At 41.9% G+C, this 26,415-nt stretch overlaps 1 protein-coding gene across 3 annotated transcripts in view; it reads left to right on the top strand.

The window, feature by feature from the left end:
• The first annotated feature begins 3,069 nt into the window (after positions 1-3,069).
• The window catches only part of LOC139543686 (soluble lamin-associated protein of 75 kDa-like), a 31,570-nt gene continuing 8,224 nt past the window's right edge, over positions 3,070-26,415 (top strand). The window contains exons 1-4 of one of the 3 annotated variants that reach the window (XM_071349999.1): positions 3,070-3,426; positions 16,613-16,749; positions 18,768-18,867; positions 19,173-19,258. In XM_071349999.1, the coding sequence (XP_071206100.1) occupies positions 16,615-16,749; positions 18,768-18,867; positions 19,173-19,258 (321 nt within the window). In that variant the 5' untranslated portion in view covers positions 3,070-3,426; positions 16,613-16,614. The remainder of the gene's footprint in view (positions 3,427-16,612; positions 16,750-18,767; positions 18,868-19,172; positions 19,259-26,415) is intronic. The other 2 variants (XM_071349998.1, XM_071350000.1) reach the window with 2 other exon arrangements.

Raw genomic sequence — 26,415 nt, forward strand, 5'->3', positions numbered from 1 at the left:
TGCACATTTTGCCATTGGGCGTAGAGAAAATGTTGCAGTTTTAAAGCAAGTTTGCTGCAATTCTTAACATTTTGCCTTGGGGCGGAGAGAAGATTTTGCCATTTCATAACAAATTTCATGCAATTCTATTCATTTTGCCATGGGGCGTAGAGAAAAAGTGTTTGCAGTTTTTAATATGATAACTGATGATCAATGGGCCCCACCCCGGTCAGTAATTCAACCATCTACAAGTTTAGATAGCAAGCCACTAGACTAACTTACCAGTCTAAAAACATTTAGCTTTCATGGGCTAATTGAATGACTGCTGATGCACAACCAAATTTCGAAATTGCACCTTGTGTATTCATTCTATTATTCCAACAGTCAACAGTAAGTTGAGACCCTGACTGAGTTATTATTTAAAACAAAATGTGAAAGTAATCTGCAGGCCGCTAGTTGCCCATCCCTTTAATAATTTCCTTAACTTTCAATAAGACTTTTACTAACACTGCTATCTTATTTTGATAAACTTTTTTGAACTCCAAGCACAGATAGGACACATAGAAATTCATTTCCTTAGGCATTAATCATGCAAACATATTTATTTTTTATTGTGACACAGCAATAGTGACATTCAACCCTATAATCGTCTGTTCTCTATCCATGGAATTAGTCCACTGTGCCACCATGTTCTTGGATTAATTTGAGAACATGAATTGAAATAGAACCATGAGGAAACCTGTAAGAACTGTTACACTGAAGTACTGAAATTCCCACAGAAGAATGTTGTTTCTTAACGTTCTCTGAACTATTTGAGAACATTCCCAATCTCAAACCAGTTGGAGAATGTTCCTAGAAAATTACCAAAATTGAAATAAAATGTAACCATGTTTGAACTTTCAGGAAACATTCTTCTAAAGTAATGAAATATTTTTTAATACTAATATATATTTTTGTCAAGTTCCTGAAATATGCTGAGAATGTTCCAAAGCCAAGCATCTATCCTGCACCATTCCCAGAAAGTTGTGGGAAGGTTGTATGCAAAATAAACATGGGACAATCATGCTCTCACAAAACTCGTAGAAACGCATGGTCCTTAGAATGTTATGTGCTAGCTGGGCGATTTCCAATTTAATTTCCATGATCATTTCAGAATAAATTCCTCACCTTGTCTGACTGTGATGATTTCATGCTCACAAAGTAGCCTATAGGCCTACAACATCCCATCTCTCATTTAATTGGACCCACTTTACAATAGTAAATAGATCAACTATTTAAAGTATTTTGCTCTGTGGTCAGATCCATTTACGTTTTGTTTTGTTGCTATTGTGTATATATGCGCCTGAATAGCTTCCTGTAATTGTAATTGTCACACGTAAACGATATTTAATATAAACATAATACACAATACATATTTTTATAACCATTGCTGAATAAATTCCTTGCCACCTTTTCTGGTCATGATGGGTTCATATTCCCGAAGAATCTTTAGTCTTCAACAAATTACCATCTCTCATTAAATTGGGCCTATTAGAAGGGCTATTATTTCAAATATTTAGCTCTATGCATCAGAAAGCGAGTAAGGTTTATGACATACAGTAGAATTTAACAGATGAACAGGCAGTTTATATTTTGCTTTGAAGTTTTTAGGCTAGCAACCACTATAGTTTACATTTTTGGGGGGAATAGACATACTAGATACATTTTCAAAATTAGTGGGCATTGTAGCATATTTAGGTCCGAAAAAGTTCATGCAAAACGCTATTGAATTCAAATCTGTTTACAGTTCCACAATAATTTGCTATCTTTTTTTTTCTCTCCAGAAACTGTCAGATAAGCTACAGCAAATGTCACTTTAAAAGTTAAAAACATTCTGCCAACACCTCCAGAGACATTTGATCAAGTTCGCAATTGCTATTTCCTTTAGAAACCGTCTTGGCCTGATTCCAATAATTCCAAAGTATACAGCAAATAGGGGCTTTATTGTCAACATCCTGAACAAAAATGCAAACACAACATGCAACAATTTACAGTTCATAGAAGGAAATCAGTCAATTGAAATAAATTCATTGGGCCCTAATCTATAGATTTCACATGACAGGGCAGGGGCGCAGCCATGGATGAGCCTGGGAGGGCTAGGCCCACCCAATTGGGAGCCAGGTCCACCCACTGGTGTGGATTCTCTGGCAACAGCTCTGTTGGACATTCCTGCTGTCAGCATGCCAATTGCACATTCCCTCAAAACTTGAGAAATCAGTGGCATTGTGTTGTGTGACAAAATGGCACATTTTAGAGTGTCATTTTCACCAGCACAACGTGCACCTGTGTAATGCTGTTTAATCAGCTTCTTGATATGCCACACCTGTCAGGTGGATGGATTATCTTGGAAAGGAGAAATGCTCACTAACAGGGTTGTAAACAAATTTGTGCACAGAATATGAGAGAAATAAGCTTTTCTGTGATCTTTTATTTCAGCTCATGAAAAATGGGACCAAAACTTTAAATGTTGTGTTTATATTTTTGTTCAGTATAAAAGGTGAATAATGGCATTTTTCAGGCGTTGTTTTAATGCTTGTTCATGCATGCACAGTTTCAGGACGGGTCTGATTTATAACAGAAAACATGCTTATGTGTGGTGTGCCCCAAGTAGATCAATCTCAATATATTTGTATTTGCGCCGTTTTTTTCTCCAGAAATGGCACACACAGATATTTAGTGTGAAATGTAGGCTATGCAATGGTTATACATGAGGCCCCTGGTTTACACAGGAAGCCAATTCTGATATTCTTTGTCACTAATTGGTCTTTCGACCAATCAGATCAGCTCTGAAAAGGAGCTTTGACGTGAAAAGATCTGACGTGATCGTCTGGCTGTGTAAACGCAACCTACTATGCCCACTCTTGTTGCTGGGCTGAAAAGAGAAGCATTTCTCAATGATTTGACTCCATCTACTGTTCAAAGGCTGCGTCTACACAGGCAGCACAATTCTGATCTTTTTTTCTCTCCACTAATTGGTATTTCGACCAATCACATCAGATCTTTCAACATCATCTCTGTGTAATTGTAAATCACCAGTATCACACACACATGTTGTGAATATATTAATATGTAGCCTAGTCTAGGATTACTTCAAATAAATGCTTTTATGATAGAGAAACAGTGAAAATCAAGTTCTAACTTGGAAAGAATTTAGAGGATATAGGCCACTATAAAAAAAACAACCTTGCACTTTGCTCTTATAATGTTTGAAATAAATATTTGAGACATCAGTCCCAGCAGCCAAAGAACGGAACGCGCGCATCATGGGGAGCGTACGCACTGTCGCGCAGGCTACAAGCTATTAGCAACCGAGGCGTTCGTGGGTTGAAAAAACATTCAAGAAATAAACCGTGTAGTTGGTGCAATAGAAGTAAAAGAAACTGCCTACGTGTCATCAGCAGGATTAAGGTGGGTTTCCGATTATTTCACGAACAACACAATGTATTTTACATTTGAGATATTTGTAGATTGTTGCGGGAGTGTTTGGAGTCCTGAAACGCGCTGGGATGAGATGGTTGGTGTGGCCGCTGTTTCGGCCCTGCTGACGAGGGGAAGCATCACTTTAGATAGGATTAAAGAATGGCTCACTGAGAACAGCTACCATTTTCGAATTTTAAATGTACGTATGGGGTGTTTTTGAATTTAGGACTGTGTTGGATGGATATGTGTGGGTAGGGCCGGTGTTTTCACAAGTGGCGGCATCCAAGAGCACTGTAAGGAATTTGGAAATGGAATCTTCAAGTATCAGGTGACGTGCTGTGGGAAATCAGGATTCGCAGAAGACTAGGTCCGAAGTTATTGTTTGTTCACCTGGGTTACTAGATCTAATTGCATTTCGCATATTGTTTGTTTGATGAACTTCGATAGGCCTACATAGTGGCACGTTTTTGCTGAATCGGCCCTAACACTGCCACGCCTCCTATAACCTACGAGAGATCGTAAAGTTGAGGTGCGTGTGTATTGTACTCTTCTCGTTCACCAAGGCTAAAGTATAGGAGATAGGTCCCTCTTCTGACGTTTCACATTATTGCCACCAGATAGGGCTAGGCTACTTAGAAACTTTAGCACAGAGTGAAGGTCTGGTTAAGGAATGTTATGTACCTTCAGAGAGGCGTGTGTGTGTGTGTTTATATATCAATCTCCCAGAGGGGATGTGTGAGGGTGTGTAAGGAAAGCAATCCATTATGTTACGGCAAGCAAAACAATGTTACTATAACGTGTGTGTTAAAACAAGCAAAACTGCTCAAGATTTTACACTTCGACATTGGTATTTGTCTGAGTGCACACACTAACTTTGTGTGGTGGCCATAGGGCTACATCTGCTGTGTGACATCACACATTCTATATGTACCTATGAGCAAGCTCTGAGGCCCCGACTGGGTGTCGGTTTCCTGCTCTGCCCCTATAGACCAGTGTTATGTAACATGCTACACACAAGTGCACAGCCGGGCATGCACACAAACGTGCAGTCGAGAGTTAACTACATCAGGTATTTACTGTGTGTGGTGTGGATAGGTATACGTTGTGCTTTTGTTTCTATTTGGTTGTTTGATGGTCAGTTTGGATTAGATGTTTTCAGTGCAATTAGTGTGGAGCTCTTTTGGCCTTTGTCAAATAAAATAGTATTTGTAACATGCTCCGAATACAACAGGTGTAGTATAGACCTTACATTGAAATGCTTACTTACAAGCCCATAATGAAATAATGCAGTTAAGAAAAATACGTGATAAGTAAGAAATAAAAGTAACAATTAAAGAGCAGCAGTAAAATAACAATAGCGAGGCAATATACAAGGGGTACCGGTACAGAGTCAATGTGCGGGGGCACCGGTTAGTCGAGGTAAAATGTACATGTAGGTAGAGTTAAAGTGACTGTGCATAAATAAACTAAATAGCAGCAGCATAAAAGAGGGAGGGGGGGGGGGGGCAGGCAATGTAAATAGTCTGGGTAGTCATTTGATTAGATGTTCAGGAGTCTTATGGCTTGGAGGTAGAAGCTGTTGAGAAGCCTTTTGGACCTAGACTTGGCGCTCCGGTACCGTTTGCTGTGCGGTAGCAGTAGAGAGTAGTCTATGACTAGAGTGGCTTGAGTCTTGGACAATTTTTTGGGCCTTCTCTGACACCACCTGGTATAGAGGTCCAGGATGGCAGGAAGTTTGGCCCCATAGATGTACTGGGTCGTACGCACTAACCTCTGTAGTGCCTTGCGGTCGAGGCCGAGCAGTTGCCATACCAGGCAGTGATGCAACCAGTCAGGATGCTTTTGATGGTGCAGTTGTTGAACTTTTTGAGGATCTGGGGACCCATGCCAAATCTTTACAGTCTCCTGAGGCGGAGAAGGTTTTGCTGTGCCCTCTTCATGACTGTCTTGGTGTGCTTGGACCATGATAGTTTGTTGGTGATGTGGACACCAATGAACTTGAAGCTCTCAACCTGCTCCACTACAGCCCCATCGATGAGAATGGGGGCGTGCTCGGTCCTCCTTTTCCTGTAGTCCACAATCGTCTCCTTTGTCTTGATCACATTGAGGGAGAGGTTGTTTTCCTGGCACCACACTGCCAGGCCTCTGACCTCCTCCCTATAGGCTGCCTCATTGTTTTCGTTGATCAGGCTGTTGTGTCATCAGCGAACTTGATGATGGTGTTGGAGTTGTGCCTGGCCATGCAGTCATGAGTGAACAGGAAGGGACTGAGCACGCACCCCTGAGGGACACCCGTGTTGAGGATCAGCATGGCGGATGTGTTGTTACTTGGGTTGCACTTTTTTATATTCAGAGGTGGAAACTTTCTCTGGGCATATATGGGAATTAATATTAACACCATTTAAATGTATTTTTTTTTGCATTGAATATATTTACCATGTCATATGGAGACAGAAACAAACCTTTTACCTTATCATAAGTAGACATAATTGCAAATGATGAAATCCTTCCAAAATAAGTAATAAAAAAACGATTTAGTTACGAATTGAACTTTAATTAAATGAGTTGACTCTTCACATGGGATGATTTCACTGAACAACAAAAGGGAAAATTGAATGATCCCCCAATGATCCGTCACATCTCCCAAAATGTTTTCAACATACATCTGTAAAATGATAGTCTAGAAACTAAAGCTTTGGTTGTCTTTCTCAGGCTTCCATGTCTTCTCCCTGGACCTCCTCAATGTCCACCTCTTGAACATCAGATTCTGAGGCCTCATCTTCACTGTCACTTTCCAACCTTGTTGAGGATGGCTCGTTGTCAGGCTCAAAAAGCCTCAAATATTCCCGGATGGCCACCAATTTTTCAACACTTGTATTGGTCAGCCTGTTGCGTGCTTTGGTGTGTGTTCCAAAACAAGGACCAGTTGCGCTCTGAGGTGGCTGATTTTGGAGGATGATGGAGGCAACAGGGGAAAGAGCCTCGGAGCCACAAAGTCCCTTGCACCAGGTGGCTGATGAAATATGTTAGCACGACTGCCATATTGCATCTCCATCCCAAAGCCCTTGCTTGGAAGTGTACTTCACCAGACTGCCAAGAACCTTGCACTCATCCAGGCCAACGTGGCGAGACACGGTAGTGATGACACCATAGGCATTGTTGATCTCTGCACCAGACAGGATGCTTTTGCCAGCATACTTGGGGCCCAACATGTACAGTTGAAGTCGGAAGTTTACGTACACTCAGGTTGGAATCATTAAAATTCATTTTTCAACCACTCCACAAATTTCTTGTTAACAAACTGTAGTTTTGGCAAGTTGATTAGGACATCTACTTTGTGCAATGCACAAGTAATTTTTCCAACAATTGTTTACAGACAGATTATTTCACTTATAATTCACTGTCACAATTCCAGTGGGTCAGACGTTTACATACACTAAGATGACTGTGCCTTTTAAATAGCTTGGAAAATTCCAGAAAATGTCATGGCTTTAGAAGCTTCTGATGGGCTAATTGACATCATTTGAGTCAATTGGAGGTGTACCTGTGGATGTATTTCAGGTCCTACCTTCAAACTCAGTGCCTCTTTGCTTGACATCATGGGAAAATCAAAAGAAATAAGCCAAGACCTCAGGGAAATAAAATGTAGACCTCCACAAGTCTGGTTCATCCCTGGGAGGAAGGTACCACGTCCATCTGTACAAACAATAGTGCGCAAGTATAAACACCATGGGACCACGCATCCATCATAACGCTCAGGAAGGAGACGCGTTCTGTCTCCTAGAGATGAACGTACTTTGGTGCGAAAAGTCCAAATCAATCCCAGAACAGCAAAGGACCTTGTGAAGATGCTGGAGGAAACAGGTACAAAAGTATCTATTTCCACAGTAAAACAAGTCCTATATCAACATAACCTGAAAGGCCGCTCAGCAAGGAAGAAGCCACTGCTCCAAAACCACCATTAAAAAAAGCCAGACTACGGTTTTCAACTGCACATGGGGACAAAGATCGTACTTTTTGGTGAAATGTCCTCTGTTCTGATGAAACAAAAATAGAACTGTTTGGCCATTATAACCATCCTTACATTTGGAGGAAAAAGGGGGACGCTTGCAAGCCGAAGAACACCATCCCAACCGTGAAGCACGGGGGTGGCAGCATCATGTTGTGGGGGTGCTTTGATGCAGGAGGGACTGGTGCACTTCACAAAATAGATGCCATCATGAGGGAGGAAAATAATGTTGATATATTGAAGCAACAACTCAAGACCAGTCAGGAAGTTAAAGCTTGGTCGCAAATGGGTCTTCCAAATGGACAATGACCCCAAGCATACTTCCAAAGTTGTGGCAAAATCGCTTAAGGACAAACAAGTCAAGGTATTGGAGTGGCCATCACAATGCCCTGACCTCAATCCTATAGAAAATTTGTGGGCAGAACTGAAAAAGCGTGTGCGAGCAAGGAGGGCTACAAACCTGACTCAGTTACACCAGCTCTGTCAGGAGGAATGGGCCAACATTCACCCAACTTCTTGTGGGAAGCTTGTGGAAGGCTACCTGAAACGTTTGACCCAAGTTAAACAATTTAAAGGCAATGCTACCAAATACGAATTGAGTGGACATAAACTTCTGAGCCACTGGGAATGTGATGAAAGAAATAAAAGCTGAAATATCATTCTCTCTACTATTATTCTGACATTTCACATTCTTAAAATAAAGTGGTGATCCTAACTGACCTAAGACAGGGAATTTTACTAGGATTAAATGTCAGGAATTGTGAAACTGAGTTAAAATGTATTTGGCTAAGGTGTATGTAAACTTCCGACTTCAACTGTACCTTCTGTGGTACAAGGTCATTGACTGCCTTCAGCTCATCTGCAATGTAGAGACCGGTGTGTCTGTTTTCCATTGTGTCTGTGCTCTTGTAGAATACTGGTTAAGGGGTGGAGATGATGCAATTAATTATTCCTTGCCCACGAACATTCGACCACCCATCAGAGATGATTGCAATACAGTCTGCTTTCTCTATGATTTGCTTGACCTTCACTTGAACTCTGCATCCAGAAAATGAGTAAATAAAGGATGTCTGGTTGGAGGGGTGAATGCTGGGTGAAGACCATTCAGAAATTTCTTCCAATACACATTGCCTGTGAGCATCAGAGGTGAACCAGTTGCATACACAGCTCGAGCAAGACATTCATCAGCATTTCTCTGACTACGTTCCTCCATTGAGTAAAAAAAAACTCATTCTCATTCCAGGAGGACCATGAGCTGTTGCTATCGATAAGGTGTCTGATTCATCATTTTCACCTCAAATAGAAGTAGAGGGACTTTTGTCAGAGGTTGCTTGTTGTGAGCGCTTAGGGAACTTTATGGACTTGGCCAGATGATGCTGCATCTTTGTTGCATTCTTCACACATGATTTGGCACAGTATTTGCAAATGTACACAGCTCTTCCTTCTACATTAGCTGCAGTGAAATGTCTCCACACAGAGTGCACGTGGCATTTTCCTGTTAAGATTAGAAAAAGAGTAAAAACAAATGCAGTTCCATGTACAGATAAATAGTTAAGCAGTTAGATTAAACAACTCCTTTGTAAGATGTTTTTAAATGAAACGTGTATGGAAACAGGTGAATTAACACTGCTCAGTTAGCAGGCTCAAGCAAGCTAAAACGCACATGGTAGCAAAAACTAACTAGCAGAAATTGTTAGAAATGATTTAAACAGACTTTGTTGTAGGCTACTATTTACTAGTTAACAAGAAAGCATATGTCATAAAATATATTCACCCCACCCAGTATTTTAATCAAAACTTACCAGAAAGCATGTAGTCCTTGGCTCAGACAGTGTGGGCTCAATAGCGTCTCATTAGTGTGCAAGATCTTGAGATTAAGCTGTACATGTGATGGAAGAATGCACTGTGCATGCAGAGGGTTGCAATTCCATTGAATTGGGGATAGTTTAACCAAAATATGCTGCAAGACCTAGAATTGCCTTGTGTGTCTCACAAAAAAAGGTTCACTGTTATAAGGTAACCTTTTTGATGAATTTAAGCAAAATTCCCGGTCTTAACTTCCCATGGAACATTTCCGGGAAAATGTAGTTACCTACCCTTACCACATGAGGGCGGCCCGGCAGGAAGTCCAGGATCCAGTTGCAGAGAGATTGTTTAGTGGAGATGAAAGTTTAACGTGAATTCACATCTCCACTGCACATAGACACACTACATAAGATCACTTACACACAGACTTCTCCATTTCCGAGCAATAACAGCAGTAGGTTTTCCTCAAACTATTCAGAAATGAATACATCAAATGTTATTTGTCACATACACATGGTTAGCAGATGTTAATGCGAGTGTAGCGAAATGCTTGTGCTTCTAGTTCCGACAATGCAGTAATAACCAACGAGTAATCTAACCTAACAATTTCACAACAACTACCTTATACACACAAGTGTAAAGGAATGAAGAATATGTACATACAAATATATGAATGAGTGATGGTACAGAACGGCATAGGCAAGATGCAGTAGATGGTATAGAGTACAGTATATACATATAAGATGAGTAATGTAGGGTATGTAAACATATAAAAGTGGCATAGTTTAAAGTGGCTAGTGATACATTTTTTACATACATTTTTCATTATTAAAGTGGCTAGAGATGAGTCAGTATGTTGGCAGCGGCCACTAAATGTTAGTGGTGGCTGTTTAACAGTCTGATGGCCTTGAGATAGAAGCTGTTTTTCAGTCTCGGTCCCTGCTTTGATGCACCTGTACTGACCTCACCTTCTGGATGACAGCGGGGTGAACAGGCAGTGGCTCAGGTGGTTGTTGTCCTTGATGATCGTTATGGCCTTCCTGTGACATCGGGTGGTGTAGGTGTCCTGGAGGGCAGGTAGTTTGGCCCCGGTGATGCGTTGTGCAGACCTCACTACCCTCTGGAGAGCCTTACGGCTGTGGGCGGAGCAGTTGCCGTACCAGGCGGTGATACAGCCCGACAGGATGCTCTTGATTGTGCATCTGTAAAAGTTTGTGTGCTTTTGGTGACAAGCCGAATTTCTTCAGCCTCCTGAGGTTGAAGAGGCGCTGCTGCACCTTCTTCACCACGCTGTCTGTGTGGGTGGACCAATTCAGTTTGTCCGTGATGTGTACGCCGAGGAACTGAACTTTCCACCTTCTCCACTACTGTCCCGTCGATGTGGATAGGGGGGTGCTCCCTCTGCTGTTTCCTGAAGTCCACAATCATCTCCTTTGTTTTGTTGAGTGTGAGGTTATTTTCCTGACACCACACTCCGAGGGCCCTCACCTCCTCCCCGTAGGCCGTCTCGTCGTTGTTGGTAAGCAAGCCTACCACTGTAGTGTCGTCCGCAAACTTGATGATTGAGTTGGAGGTGTGCATGGCCACGCAGTCGTGGGTGAACAGGGAGTACAGGAGAGGGCTCAGAACACACCCTTGTGGGGCCCCAGTGTTGAGGATCAGCGGGGTGGAGATGTTACCTACCCTCACCACCTGGGGGCGGCCCGTCAGGAAGTCCAGTACCCAGTTGCACAGGGCGGGGTCGAGACCCAGGGTCTCGAGCTTGATGACGAGTTTGGAGGGTACTATGGTATTAAATGCTGAATAACCTACTATAGTTACGCTGAGATTAACTCCCCCTGCTTATTAACTCCCCCTGCTTATTAACTCCCCCTGCGTATTAACTCCCCCTGCTTATTAACTCCCCCTGCTTATTAACTCCCATTTCCCCAGTGTGACAGGAGTGTGTAACATGTGAGCAACCATAAATGGTTCACAGGAGCACCACAAAATGTCAGCAGGGACCAGGGCAGGTTTTTTAACACCACACCCCCACCCTGGCCTAATGGAGCACACAGCAAAGCTCTGGAATGCCATGGTAAAGTTATGTGGGTGGGGGGGCTATTCAGAGTGTGTTTATGATGTTGATGTGTGTGTCTGTGCGAGAGAGAAAGAGACCTACCCCAAACCTGGATCATATTTTTATTTGACCTTTATTTAACTAGGCAAGTCAGTTAAGAACAAATTCTTAGTTAACCCACTGTTCCCTGGTAGGCCGTCATTGTAACGGCCTTGTTTAGAGGCAGAACGACAGATTTTTACCTTGTCAGCTCGGGGATTCGATCCAGCAAACGTTCGGTTACCTGCCCAGCGCTCTAACCACTAGGCTACCTGCTGCCCCATGTAGGCGGGGCGCTGAGCCCCCCGAGGTTATAGGTGTAGTGACCCGTGCCAGCACAACCCCAACATGTTCGGCTAAAGCCAGTTGGAACCAAATCATTCTGGTCAAGAAAAGGGCTAACATGCTGACCAGACTGCACGCAAGTTGATTTTGTCCACCCACATCAGGACACGCAGGTTGAAATATCAAAACAAACTCTGAACCAATTATATTAATATGGGGACAGGTCCAAAAGCATTAAACATATATGGCAATTTAGCCAGCTAGCTTGCTGCTAGCTCATTTGTCCTATTTAGCGAGCGTGCTGCTGCTAGCTCACTTGTCCTGGGATATAAACATTGGGTTGTTATTTTACCTGAAATGCACAAGGTCTTCTACTCCGACAATTAACGGTAAACCGAATTTGTTTCCTTTCGTCTCTCCTCTTTCCTTCAGGCTTCATCTTCGTATTTTGGAAGATATATGGCGGTTGGCAACCAACTTTAGGTCCATTACCACAACTGACTGGAGTGTGGACCTCAGTTTCTTTCAATCATGCTCCTAAAAATGAGGAGATGGGAGAGGCGGGACTTGCAGCGTGTGGAGCGTCACAAATGGAACCAAGTTCTATTTTAGCGCCTGGCCACGCAGACGCTGGCTGACCCATGCAATGATTGAATAACATGTATGTGTAAATGTATTTTGCAACGCGAGCGTGGTCAGCATGTAAGGGCTAGAGGGGGAGCACAGTTGTAGTGCTAGCTGCAAGAAGAAAAAAGGATGAATGTGGACACAATCATTTACGGGTCAACATCTAAAAATATTACAGCCAGAGTTGATCAGAACCCAGAAAAAGCTTCTATTCTTGATCGGACTGAGTTTTAATTGCGTCTGCCTCGTTGCAAATGAGTGGAATCATGAACAGTGGTTTGTTCGCCTGCATCCCCCGGATTTTCCTCAGCAGCACATTCACCATTCTCCCAAATGGCTAACTCCGCTCTCTCGTGGCACAGGCTGAGTGCCTGAGACGTGAAACGAACTACCCCAGCTCGGGATGGCTCAATTGGGCAACTAGAGACGCTGCTGACTGTCTGTTGGCGAGATGCCAGACAAAAGGCCATTTTTAAAACAGTCCCATGACTCCTGCAGTGTCTACAGCAGTGGCGATTTTTAGCGTTGTGGTATGCATGCCAGCAAAGCCACAATACATGAATTGCACTATAATGGTGACGAACGGTGCCCACAAACGGCCTACATAAAGCTGTCCCAACATCTTACCACTGCTACACCTGGCTATCAGCAGAGCCTTGTCTGTCAGAGAAACAGTTCATTCAACCTCATTTACTACCTTAAAACAAAAACAAAAATTCTGACTTGCTTAAACAAATGTGGTTTCTAATGGCAATTGAGATGTACAAACTATTGCATAAGGGGACAACAAGCGGATAAGAGGCGATCCGTAATTTCGATTAAGAGATTAATGAGCGAGCCAGGACGGACGTAGTCACCTATTTGAACCCTTTTGAAATGTAAACCAAAATAATTCAGAACATGGGACATTCTTACTGTGTTCTCCTTGTACTCCAAGGATAAATAAAGGGGGCGTATAAGCAGACAATTAATGCTCAATGACTACATTTCCCTAAAACAGGGTATAGGCTACATGGGCTACTAATATCTTACTACACAACATGGACTGAGTATTACTTTCTTAGCTACAGTATACATATCTCCCTGGCATATTACATCATTTATAAAGCAGCATACAATACATTTTTGGACTCACCTTGTTGTGCTGTGCTCTCTTGAACATGATCAGTCCAATCAAAGCTACTGTAGACATAACGTGATTTGACGCCATTTTATTTGTGGCCAATGACCTTGAGCCTTCTTTGATGGGCACTTCTAATGTAACTCTATGGCAGCACCCAAGGGGCTAGAATTTTCTAGCTCTTCCCTTGGACTTGGCAGTGACGTAGTGTCCCCATGAGTGACAGAACGCTGAGCCAATCACGGCGCAGCGCTCTATTTTCTGCTGGCTTGCCCCACCACATAAAGCACTGAGCTAGGCTGAAACCTGCATTTTAGAGCTGCCTTACTCAAGAAAATGAAAAGGAGAACACGTTTGTATGTGGCTTTATTATCTTAATGATATATATATATATTTTTTACATTGTTTGCAAACTGATATGTAACACGTATCATTGCCAAAATAACATGCAAAACAGGCAAGCCCCCCAAAAATAGAAAAAAATACATTTGACGGGTCGCCGCCGGTCTACAGATATCCCCCAAACAAAAAAAGACTGAGAATGAGTGCATAACTGGTAAATAGTCGCTCATACAGGGCCTTCAGAAAGTATTCGCACCCCTTGACTTTTTCCACATTTTGTTGTTACAAAGTGGAATTTAAAGGGATTTAATATTCATTTTTGTCAACGATTTACACATTGCTGTCAAAGTTCAGACTTTAAAAAAAATGTAAACACTTATTTGATTAGATAAGTATTCAACCCCCTGAGTCAATACATGTTAGTACCACCTTTGGCAGCAATTACAGCTGTGAGTCTTTTAGAATTTTGCAAACTTCAAGCTCTGTCAAGTTGTTGATCATTGCTAGACAACCATTTATAAGACTTGCCATAGATTTAAGTAAAAACTAACTAGACCACTCAGGAACATTTAAATGTTGTCTAGGTAAGCAACTCCAGGGTATATTTGGCCTTGTGATTTAGGTTATTGTCCTGCTGAAAGGTGAATTTGGCTCTGTCTGTTGGAAAGCAGATTGAACCAGGTTTTCCTCTGGGACTTTGCCTGTGCTTAGCGCTATTCTTTTTATTTTTTATCCCCCCCCAAAAAAACTCTAGTCCTTGCTGATGACAAGCATACCCATAACATGATGTAGTCACCATCATGCGTAAAAATATGGGGCGTGGTACTCGGTGACGTGTTGGATTTGCCCCAAACATAATGCTTTGTATTCGTGACAAAAAGTTTATTTCTTTGCAGTATCACTTTAGTGCTTTTAGTGCATGTTTTGGAGTATTTGTATTCTGTTCAGGCTTCCTTCTTTTCACCCTGTCAATTAGGTCAGTATTTGTGGAGTAACTACAATGTTGATCCATCCTCAGAAAACTATCACAGCCATTTAACTTTAACTGGTTTCAAATCACCATTTGCCTCTTAGTGAAATCCCTGCGCGATTTCCTTCCTCTACATCAACTGAGTTAGGAAGGACACCTGAATCTTTGTAGTGACTGATTGTATTGATACACCATCCAAAGTGTAATTAATAACTTCACCATGCTCAAAGGGATATTCAATGTCCGGTTTTACATATTTTAATAGGTCTAATAGGTCCCCTTCTTTGCTAGACATTGGAAAACCTCCCTGGTCTTTATTGTTGAATCTGTGCTTGAAATTCACTGCTCGACTGAGGGAACTTACTGTGGTATGCAGAGATGGGGTAGTCATTCAAAAATCATGATAAACACCATTATTGTCAAGCGATGTGACTACTTTTCTGAAGGCACTCCGGTCAATCGGGTGTCTAGCAGCAGTGATTCTTGTTGAGTGAACCTGAAACTGGGGGAAACAAAAACATGAATAAACAACTAAATGGAATATGTGGAAAAAAACAAAACAGAATCAGGCAACAAAGTGTCTGAATGGGGGTTATAGTAGCCTGTTTGGTTGTGTGACTCCTCCTTTTAGTTCTCAGTCTTCTGTCCTATTTTTCGGTCGTTTTTCCTGTGTCGTCCTGGTAGTGTGAGGCTGACAGATCGGGGGTGACAGACAGCCACAGAACATCCCAGGATGGCTGGGACTACTGCCAACTATCTGGGGCGGGGGGAAACCTGTGTGTGTAGGCTAGTGTACGTGCGTCCGAGAGAGAGTGTTTGCCTGTACACAAATTTGTGTGGTTGTGTCTGCACCCCTTGAAAGCCTCTGGTGTGTGTCTCTGGTGTGTGTGTCAGTTGTGACTGTGTGAGAGAGGTCAGTCTGTAAACTGGCAACAGGCCAGCGTCACAGAAGACATGAACTGGTTTTCATTAGTGCTGATGTGTGTGTCTGCTTCGGCTCACGGGAACAGGCCCCGAGCCCGACTGTAAAGTTTCCTCCGGTGGACGTGGTCCTTCCAGTGTCTAATAGGAAACCGGTGAAACAGTATTGGTAGAAAGCACACACACTCTCTTTTGCTCGTTAAACACTGTGCAGTAATATCTAACTTATCCTGAAGGGGAAATATTGCCTCATAACATTTAGCACAATGGACCCATTTGTTTTCAATTTCCATATCTGATTATTTGAATGTTCTTTTGTTTGTCCCTTTAATTCAATAGCTGACTCTTCATCTATAACATATAGTCTTGATCTCCTTCATATTAATAATCATCATGTGAGGGACCTTTCTGCAATAAGACCGTGGTGACTGTCATTTCTAGATACTATAAATAGTACGATTTAATTTGCTGACAAAATGTCAGTGTTTTTCCTCCATCCTCTCCAGTGTGCATGTGGTTGGTTGTGTAGTGGCCAGAAGTAGCCTGTTCTCTATTGTAGTCCATGTTGAGGGTTCTATACACAGGTGTTTTGTCCTTCAAGGGAGGGCAGCATTGGAAGTGTGTCACTGAAATAAGCATTTGACTGTTAGTCTACACCTGTTTACGAAGCATGTGATGAGTAAAATAACAATTGATGTCATGGTACCATCAGAATAGCATGTCTTTTTTATTGTGCAGGCCTTGTCTGATGACTGAGCCACAGAGTTTGTATTTCAGCACTTTATACATTGTGCGACTCCATTTTCATCGATTTGGGTTTATTTTGGATATGAAGAGGTGGTTTTACGTTGGGCCTAGGGGAAGACAGAATACAGGTGTAAAGTTAGGCTTGTTTTAAAATAATCCATTCCCAGTGCGTTCATCAATGGGACCAGACATTGTATATTTTATTTGGCATGATGAGTGACCCTGTGACTCCTGACCTTTGCCCTGTAGGGATGGACTTCCCTGTGGACGTGTTGGATTCAGTGAGGCAAGAGGAGGAGGAGCGGGCAGCAGAGGGCTACATGACCCAGCTGCGATACGTCAGCCCCGACAAGACCGAGAGCTTTACCCTGCCCAGCCACAGAAAGGTGTGTACTGGAGGTCAACCGATTATGATTTTTCCCCACCGATACTGATTATTGGAGGACCAAAAAAAGCCGATACCGATTTAATTTTTGACATTTTATTTATTTGTAATAATGACAATTACAGCAATACTGAATGAACTTATTTTAACTTAATATAATACATCAATAAAATCAATTTAGCCTCAAATAAATAATGAAACATGTTCAATTTGGTTTAAATAATGCAAAAACAAAGTGTTGCAGAAGAAAGTGCAATATGTGCCATGTAAGAAAGCTAACGTTTAAGTTCCTTGCTCAGAACATGAGAACATATGAAAGCTGGTGTTTCCTTTTAACATGAGTCTTCGATATTCCCAGTTAAGAAGTTGTAGTTATTATAGGAATTATAGGACTATTTCTCTCTACGATTTGTATTACATATACCTTTGACTATTGGATGTTCTTATAGGCACTTTAGTATTGCCAGTGTAACAGTATAGCTTCCATCCCTCTCCTCGCTCCTACCTGGGCTCGAACGAGGAACACATCGTCAACAGCCACCCTCAAAGCAGCGTTACCCATGCAGAGCAAGGGAACAACTACTCCAAGTCTCAGAGCGAGTGATGTTTGAAACGCTATTAGCGCGCACCCCGCTAACTAGCTAGAAATTTCACATCGGTTACACCAGCCTAATCTCGGGAGTTGATAGGCTTGAAGTCATAAAGAGCTGCTGGCAAAACGCACGAAAGTGCTGTTTGAATGAATGCTTACGAGTTTGCTGGTGCCTACCATCGCTCTATCAAATCATAGACTTAATTATAACATAACACACAGAAATACGAGCCTTAGGTCATTAATATGGTAGAATCCGGAAGCAAAACATTTATTCTTTCAGTGAAATACGGAACCGTTCCGTATTTTATCTAACGGGTGGCATCCATAAGTCTAAATATTCCTGTTACATTGCACAACCTTCAATGTTATGTCATAATTACGTAAAGTTCTGGCAAATTAGTTTGCAACGAGCCAGGCGGCCCAAACTGTTGTATATACCCTGACTCTGCGTGCAATGAACGCAAGAGAAGTGACACAATTTCACCTGGTTAATATTGCCTGCTAACCTGGATTTCTTTTAGCTAAATATGCAGGTTTAAAAATGTATACTTCTGTATATTGATTTTAAGAAAGGCATTGATGTTTATGGTTAGGTACAGTCGTGTAACGATTGTGCTTTTTTAGCAAATGCTCTTTTGTTAAATCATCCCCCGTTTGGCGAAGTTGGCTGTCTTTGTTAGGAAGAAATAGTCTTCACAGAGTTCGCAACGAGCCAGGCGGCCCAAACTGCTGCATATACCCTGACACTGTTGCAAGAGAAGTGACACAATTTCCCTAGTTAAAAGAAATTCATGTTAGCAGGCAATATTAACTAAATATGCAGGTTTAAAAATATATACTTGTTTATTGATTTTAAGAAAGGCATTGATGTTTATGGTTTGTTACATGTTGGAGCAATGACAGTTCTGTTTCGTGAATGCGCACCGCATCGATTATATGCAACGCAGAACACGCTAGATAAACTATGATTGATTGTTTTTTATAAGATAAGTTTAATGCTAGCTAGCAACTTACCTTGGCTTCTTACTGCATTCGCATAACAGGCAGGCTCTTCGTGGAGTGCAATGTAAAGCAGGTGGTTAGAGCGTTGGACTAGTTAACTGTAAGGTTGCAAGATTGAATCCCCGAGCTGACAAGGCAGAACGACAGATTTTTACCCCTGAACAAGGCAGTTAACCCACCGTTCCTAGGCTGTCATTGAAAATAAGAATGTGTTCTTAACTGACTTGCCTAGTTAAATAAAGGTGTAAAAAAATAATAATAATAAAAATTGTCAAAATCGGTGTCCAAAAATACAGATTTCTGATTGTTAACTTGAAATCGGCCCTAATTAATCGGTCAACCTCTAGTGTGTACACACACACACACACACTGTTAGATTAGTCAACTCTAACACCATGTCACTCTTTCTCTCCCTCTCTCAGATCAGTATCGGTCTGTGTAACGTTGGTTTTGTTCCCATCTATGGAGGAGACCTGAAGCACAAGGTTATGGCCCTGTTCTCCCCAGATGATCAGCTCACAGGTACACAACACTATTACCCCCCCCCCCCCCCCACACACACACACAGCCTCGGCACAGTCTGAAAACACATCCCGAGCCCCCCTGTCCCTATCCTTTGACACAGTCAAGCAGTAAGCTGATAGTTTCAACCACATTGATACTGTAGGTGTAAGCTATTTTGTTTGAAACGACCAGCCTACACACATCCGATCCCTTCAGATCTACTAGAGTTTAGGTTATGGTCAGGGGGTTTATATTTCCTACAGCGTAAGTTTGGATTCTAACCATATGTCATACTCATCGAACTCTATTCTCAATGTCTCCAGCGGTAGCTCTGTACCTGGCAGGACAGTGGTGGTCAGTAGAGGACATCCTCAGAACCTCAGACCCCTCCAGAACTGGCCTGGTCAAGGTACACACACACTACAACACAAGATTAATGTAAAGCTAGCACATTGAAACACACAAACGCACTCTGTGGAGGTAGGATATTGGTTTTGTCTGGTGTAAGGAGAAGCTCTGAGTCTGACACAATGTGAGAGGACACACAGGATTAGGGCTGTCCCCGACAAAAAAAAACCTTGGTCGACCGAAAGTCGTCTGTCCAATCAATTGGTCTAAATTTTTAAACGTGAATTTTAACCTTTTTATATAGACCCACACTGTTTTTAATAAAATCAACTATAGGCCTATGTATTGAGATTGTCTGGTGCTTTAAGTGCACTGTTTGATTAAATGAGACACAAATGACTCAAGAGGGAGCCAGAGATCAAGATAACCAGAAGACAAATAACAAAACTCAGTTTCCTGTGCCAGTGAGCTTGGGACAGACACAGCTGTAGGCTATTTGCGCAAGGGATAAGAAATCATCAGGTAGGCCTTTTTATGACGTTTTCACTGGATCAGAGCATGACATTTCTCCCTTTCACGCGGAGTGGGAAAGGAAGAGAACTGGTAAGTTTTTTATTTTTTATTTTTTTATTTTTTTTCAATACATTGAGGAACTATTGTCATTCTCAATGGATGTAAAAAAGACTTAATTTGCTTGCTGTTTGATGGGAAGAAAACATTACTTTGAAGCTCCACAACTCATTAGTGGTGGTGTGTTAAGCCAATCCAAAATACTATCAGATCCCCAAATAAGCACACTTTATATGCAGGCCAGGTAGCCTATAGGCCTAATTCTATCCATAATCATGTGCTCGTCGTTAATTAATTGACAGGAGCGCTCCAAACAAAAGACGATGACTAAATTGACAAAGGTCGTACAGTGCATTCGGAAGATATTCAGGCCCCTTGACTTCTTCCACATTTTCTTATGTTAGTCTTATTTTAAAATGGATAACATAGTTTTTTTCCCTCATCCATGTACACACTATCCCATAATGACAAGCCAAAAACAGGTTTTTAGAAATGTTTGCCCAAAAAATATCAAATTTAATTAAGTATTCAGACCCTTTACTCAGTAATTTGTAAATGCACCTTTTTGCAGCGATTACAGCCTAGAGTCTTCTTGGGTATGACACTACAAGCTAGGAACACCTGTATTTGGGGAGTTTCTCCTATTCTTCTCTGCAGATCCTCTCAAGCTCTGTTAGGTTGGATGGGGAGTGTTGCTGCACAGCTTTTTTCAGGTCTCTTCAGAGAGGTTTGATTGGGTTCAGGTCCGGGCTCTGGCTGGGCCACTCAAGGACATTCAGAGATTTGTTCCGAAGCCACTCCTGCATTGTCTTTGCTGTGTGCTTTTGGTCGTTGTCCTGTTGGAAGGTGAACCTTTGCCCCAGTCTGATGTCCTGAGTGCTCTGGTGCAGGTATTCATCAAGGATCTCTCTGTACTTTGCTCCGTTCATCTTTCCCTTGATCCTGACTAGTCTCCCAGTCCCTGCCGCTGAAAACATCCCCACAGCATGATGCTGCCACCACCATGCTTCACTGTAGGAATGGTGAACGTTTCCTCCAGATGTGAAACTTGGCATTCAGGCCAAAGAGTTCAATCTTGGTTTCATCAGACCAGATAATCTTGTTTCTCATGGTCTGAGTCCTTTAGGTGTCTTTTGGCAAACTCCAAGCGGGCTGTCATGTGTCTTTTACTGAGTAGTGGCTTTTCTCTGGCCTCTACCATAATGGCCTGATTGGTGGAGTGCTGCAGATGGGAGAACCTTCCAGAAGGACAACTATCTCCACAGAGGAACTCTGGAGCTCTGTCATCGGGGTCTTGGTCACCTCCCTGACCAAGACCCTTCTCCCCCGATTGCTTAGTTTGTCCGGACGGCCAGCTCTGAACAGTCTTGGTGGTTTCAAAATTCTTCCATTTAAGAATGATGGAGGCCACTGTTTTTGTGGACCTTCAATGCTGCAGAATTTTTTTTTTGTACCCTTACCCAGATTTATGCCTCAACAATCTCGTCTCGGAGCTCTACGGACAATTCCTTCGACCTCATGTCTTGGTTTTTGCTCTGATGTGCACTGTCAACTGTGGGACCTAATATAGACAGGTGTCTTTCCAAATCATGTCCAATCAATTGAATTTACCACAGGTGGACTCCAAGCAAGTTGTAGAAACATCTCAAGGATGATCAATGGAAACCGGATGCGATGCATCTGATCTAAATTTTAAGTCTCAGCGGTTGGAACCAAAAATCTCCAAATTGTACTCATCAGACCAAAGGACAGGTCTAATTTCCATTGCTTGTTTCTTGGCTCAAGCAGTCTCTTCTTATTATTGATGCCTTTTTAGTCAAGGTTTCTTTGCAGCAATTCGACCATGAAGGCTTGATTCAGGCAGTCTCCTCTGAACAGTTGATGTTGAAATGTGTCTGTTACTTGAACTCTGACGCATTTATTTGGGAAGCAATCTGAGGTGCAGTGAACGTTTTAACAAGGCACCTGTTAATTGAAATCCATTCCAGTTGACTACCTCATGAAGCTGGTTGAGAGAATGCCAAGAGTGTGTAAAGCTGTCAAGGCAAAGGGTGGCTACTTTGAAGAATCTAAAATATATATTTTTCATTTAACCCTTTTTTTGGTTAATACGTGAATCCATATGTGTTCATATTTTTGATGTCTTCACTATTATTCTACAATGTAGAAAATAGTAAAAATAAATAAAGAACCCTTGAATGAGTAGGTGTCAACATTTGACTGGTTGTGTGTACAGTTGAAGTTGGAAGTTTACGTACACTTAGGTTCGAGTCATTAAAACTAGTTTTTCAACCACTCCACACATTTCTTGTTAACAAACTATAGTTTTGGCAAGTCGGTTAGGACATCTACTTTGTGCATGACACAAGTCATTTTTCCAACAATTGTTTACATACAGATTATTTCACTTATAATTCACTGTACCACAATTCCAGTGGGTCAGAAGTGTACATACGCTAAGTTGACTGTGCCTTTAAACAGCTTGGAAAATTCCAGAAAATTATGTCATGGCTTTAGTAGCTTCTGATAGGCTAATTGACATAATTTGAGTCAATTGGAGGTGTAGCTGTGGATGTATTTCAAGTCCTACCTTCAAACTTTGCTTGACATCATGGGAAAATCAAAAGAAATTAGCCAAGACCTCAGAAAACAAAATGTAGACCTCCACAAGTCTGGTTCATCCCTGGGAGCAATTTCCAAATGCCTGAAAGTACCATGTTTGTACAGATGAACAACAGTAGACACGTATAAACACCATGGAACCCTGCAGCCGTCATACTGCTCAGGAAGGAGACGTGTTCTGTCTCCTAGAGATGAATGTACTTTGGTGCGAAAAGTGCAACTCAATCCCAGAACAACAGCAAAGGACCCTGTGAAGATGCTGGAGGAAACAGGTACAAAAGTATCTATATCCACAGTAAAATTAGTCCTATATCGACATACCCTGAAAGGCCGCTCAGCAAGGAAGAAGCCACTGCTCCAAAACCACCATGAATAAAAGCCAGACTACGGTTTGCAACTGCACATGGGGACAAAGATCGTACTTTTTGGAGAAATGTCCTCTGGTCTGACGAAACAAAAATAGAAGTGTTTGGCCATAATAAACATTAATGTTTGGAGGAAAAAGGGGGACGCTTGCAAGCCAAAGAACACCATCCCAACTGTGAAGCACGGTAGTGGCAGCATGTTGTGGGGGTGCTTTGCTGCAGGAGGGGCTGGTGCACTTCACAAAATAGATGGCATTATGAGGGAGGAAAATCATGTGGATATATTGAAGCAACATCTCCAGACATCAGTCAGGAAGATAAAGCTTGGTCGCAAATGGGTCTTCCAAATGGACAATGACCCCAAGCATACTTTCAAAGTTGTGGCAAATTTGGCTTAAGGACAACAAAGTCAAGGTATTGGAGTGGCCATCAAAGCCCTGACCTCAATCCCATAAATTTGTGGGTAGAACTGAAAAAGCATGTGCGAGCAAGGAGGCCTACAAACCTGACTCAGTTACACCAGCTCTGTCAAGAGGAATGGGCCAAAATTCACCCAATTTATTGTGGGAAGCTTGTGGAAGGCTACCAGAAACATTTGACCCAAGTTAAACAATTTAAAGGCAATGCTACCAAATACTAATTGAGTGTATGTAAACTTCTTACCCACTGGGAATGTGATGAAAGAAATAAAAGCTGAAATTAAATAATTCCCTCTACTATTATTGTGACATTTCACATTCTTAAAATAACGTGGTGATCCGAACTGACATAAGACAGGGACTTTTTACTAGGGTAAATGTCAGGAATTGTGAAACTTAGTTTAAATGCATTTGGCTATGTTGTATGTAGACTTCAACTGTGTAATATATATCACTTGACCTACATCCTATCGATCAAATAATCGACCAGTCAACTACAGTCGTGGCCAAAAGTTTTGAGAATGACACAAATATTATTTTCCACAAAGTTTGCTGCTTTAATATCTTTAGATATTTTTGTCAGATGTTACTATGGAATACTGAAGTATAATTATAAGCATTTCATACGTGACAAAGGCTTTTATTGACAATTACATGAAGTTGATGCAAAGAGTCAATATTTGCAGTGTTGACCCTTTCAAGACCTCTGCAATCCGCCCTGGCATGCTGTCAATTAACTTCTGGGCCACATCCTGACGGATGGCAGCCCATTCTTGCATAATCAATGCTTGGAGTTTGTCAGAATTTGTGGGGTTTTGTTTGTCCACCCGCCTCTTGAGGATTGACCAAGTTCTCAATGGGATTAAGGTCTGGGGAGTTTCCTGGCCATGGACCCAAAATATCGATGTTTTGTTCCCCAAGCCACTTAGTTATCACTTTTGCCTTATGGCAAGGTGCTCCATCATGCTGAAAAAAGGTATTGTTCGTCACCAAACTGTTCCTGGATGGTTGGGAGAAGTTGCTCTCGGAGGATGTGTTGGTACCATTCTTTATTCATGGATGTGTTCTTAGGCAAAATTGAGTGAGCCCACTCCCTTGGCTGAGAAGCAACCGCACGCACACATGAATGGTCTCAGGATGCTTTACTGTTGGCATGACACAGGACTGATGGTAGCGCTCACCTTGTCTCCGGACAAGCTTTTTTTCTGGATGCCCCAAACAATCGGAAAGGGGATTCATCAGAGAAAATGACTACCCCAGTCCTCAGCAGTCCAATCCCTGTACCTTTTGCAGAATATCAGTCTGTCCCTGATGTTTTTCCTGGAGAGAAGTGGCTTCTTTGCTGCCCTTCTTGACACCAGGCCATCCTCAAAGTCTTCGCCTCACTGTGCATGCAGATGCACTCACACCTGCCTGCTGCCATTCCTGAGCACTGGTGGTGCCCCGATCCCGCAGCTGAATCAACTTTAGGAGATGGTCCTGGCACTTGCTGGACTTTCTTGGTCGCCCTGAAGCCTTCTTCACAACAATTGAACCGCTCTCCTTGAAGTTCTTGATGATCCGATAAATGGTTGATTTAGGTAAAATCATACTGGCAGCAATATCCTTGCCTGTGAAGCCCTTTTTGTGCAAAGCAATGATGACGGCGTGTGTTTCCTTGCAGGTAGCCATGGTTGATAGAGGAAGAAGAATGATTCCAAGCACCGCTCTCCTTTTGAAGCTTCCAGTCTGTTATTCGAACTCAATCAGCATGACAGAGTGATCTCCAGCCTTGTCCTCGTCAACACTCACACCTGTGTTAACGAGAGATACACTGACATGTCAGCTGGTCCTTTTGTGGCAAGGCTGAAATGCAGTGGAAATGTTTTTTTGAGATTCAGTTCATTTGCATGGCAAATGAACACCATTTTAAAGATAAAATGCTCGTTAATCCAACCACAGTGTCCGATTTCAAAAACGCTTTTCGGCGAAAGCAGAACATATTATGTTAGTTCAGCAACTAGTCACAGAAAGCATACAGTGATTTTCCAACCAAAGAGAGGAGTCACAAAAAGCAGAAATATTGAACAAATTAATCACTAACCTTTGATATTCTTCATCAGATGACACTCCCGGGACATGTTACACAAAACATGTATGTTTTGTTCGATCAAGTTCATATTTATATCCAAAAACCTCAGTTTACATTTGGCTTGACCTCTAAAACATCCTGTGAATTTGCACAGAGCCACATCAAATCACAGAAATACTCGTAATAAACATTGATAAAAGATACAAGTGTAATTCACAGATCTAAAGATTTACTTCTCCTTAATGCAACCGCTGTGTCAGATTTCAAAAAAACTTTACGGAAAAAGCAAACCATGCAATAATCTGAGTACGCCGCTCAGACCAACACAACCCAATAAGATATCCGCCATGTTGGAGTCAACATAAGTCAGAAATGGCGTTATAAATATTCACTTACTTTTGATCTTCATCAGAATGCACTCCCAGGAATCCCAGTTCCACAACAAATTACTCCTTTTTGTTCGCGCATTCAGTACACAATCTAAACTCACGACGCGCGGTCAGGTCCAGGCAAAAGTTCAGACAGTCATATTACTGTCTGTAGAAACATGTCAAACGAAGTATAGAATCAATCTTTAGGATGTTTTTCACATAAATCTTCAATTTTCCAACCGGAGAATTCCTTTGTCTTCAGAAATGCGACGGAACAGTGCTCACTCTCACGTGAACGCGCATGTTCAGCTAATGGCAAACCTTACTCAATCCCCTCTCATTCGGCCCCACTTCACAGTAGAAGCATCAAACAAGGTTCTAAAGACTGTTGACATCTAGTGGAAGCCTTAGGAAGTGCAAAATGACCCCATAGACACTATTCGATAGGCCAAGAGTTGAAAACCTACAAACCTCAGATTTCCCACTTCCTGGTTGGATTTCTCAGGTTTTCGCCTGCCATATGAATTCTGTTATACTCAGACATCATTCAAACAGTTTTAGAAACTTCAGTGTTTTCTATCCAAATCTACTAATAATATGCATATATTAGCAACTGGGACTGAGTAGCAGGCAGTTTACTCTGGGCACGCTTTTCATCCAAATGTGAAAACGCTACCCCCTATCCATAACAAGATAACATTCTGGAGTATATGCAAATTGCCATCATACAAACTGAGGCAGCAAACTTTGAAAATTTATATTTGTGTCATTCTCAACTTTTGGCCACGACTGTACTTGGG

This window comes from Salvelinus alpinus, chromosome 18 (assembly GCF_045679555.1).
Source record: "Salvelinus alpinus chromosome 18, SLU_Salpinus.1, whole genome shotgun sequence".
In the NCBI taxonomy this organism is placed as follows: Eukaryota; Metazoa; Chordata; class Actinopteri; order Salmoniformes; family Salmonidae; genus Salvelinus; species Salvelinus alpinus.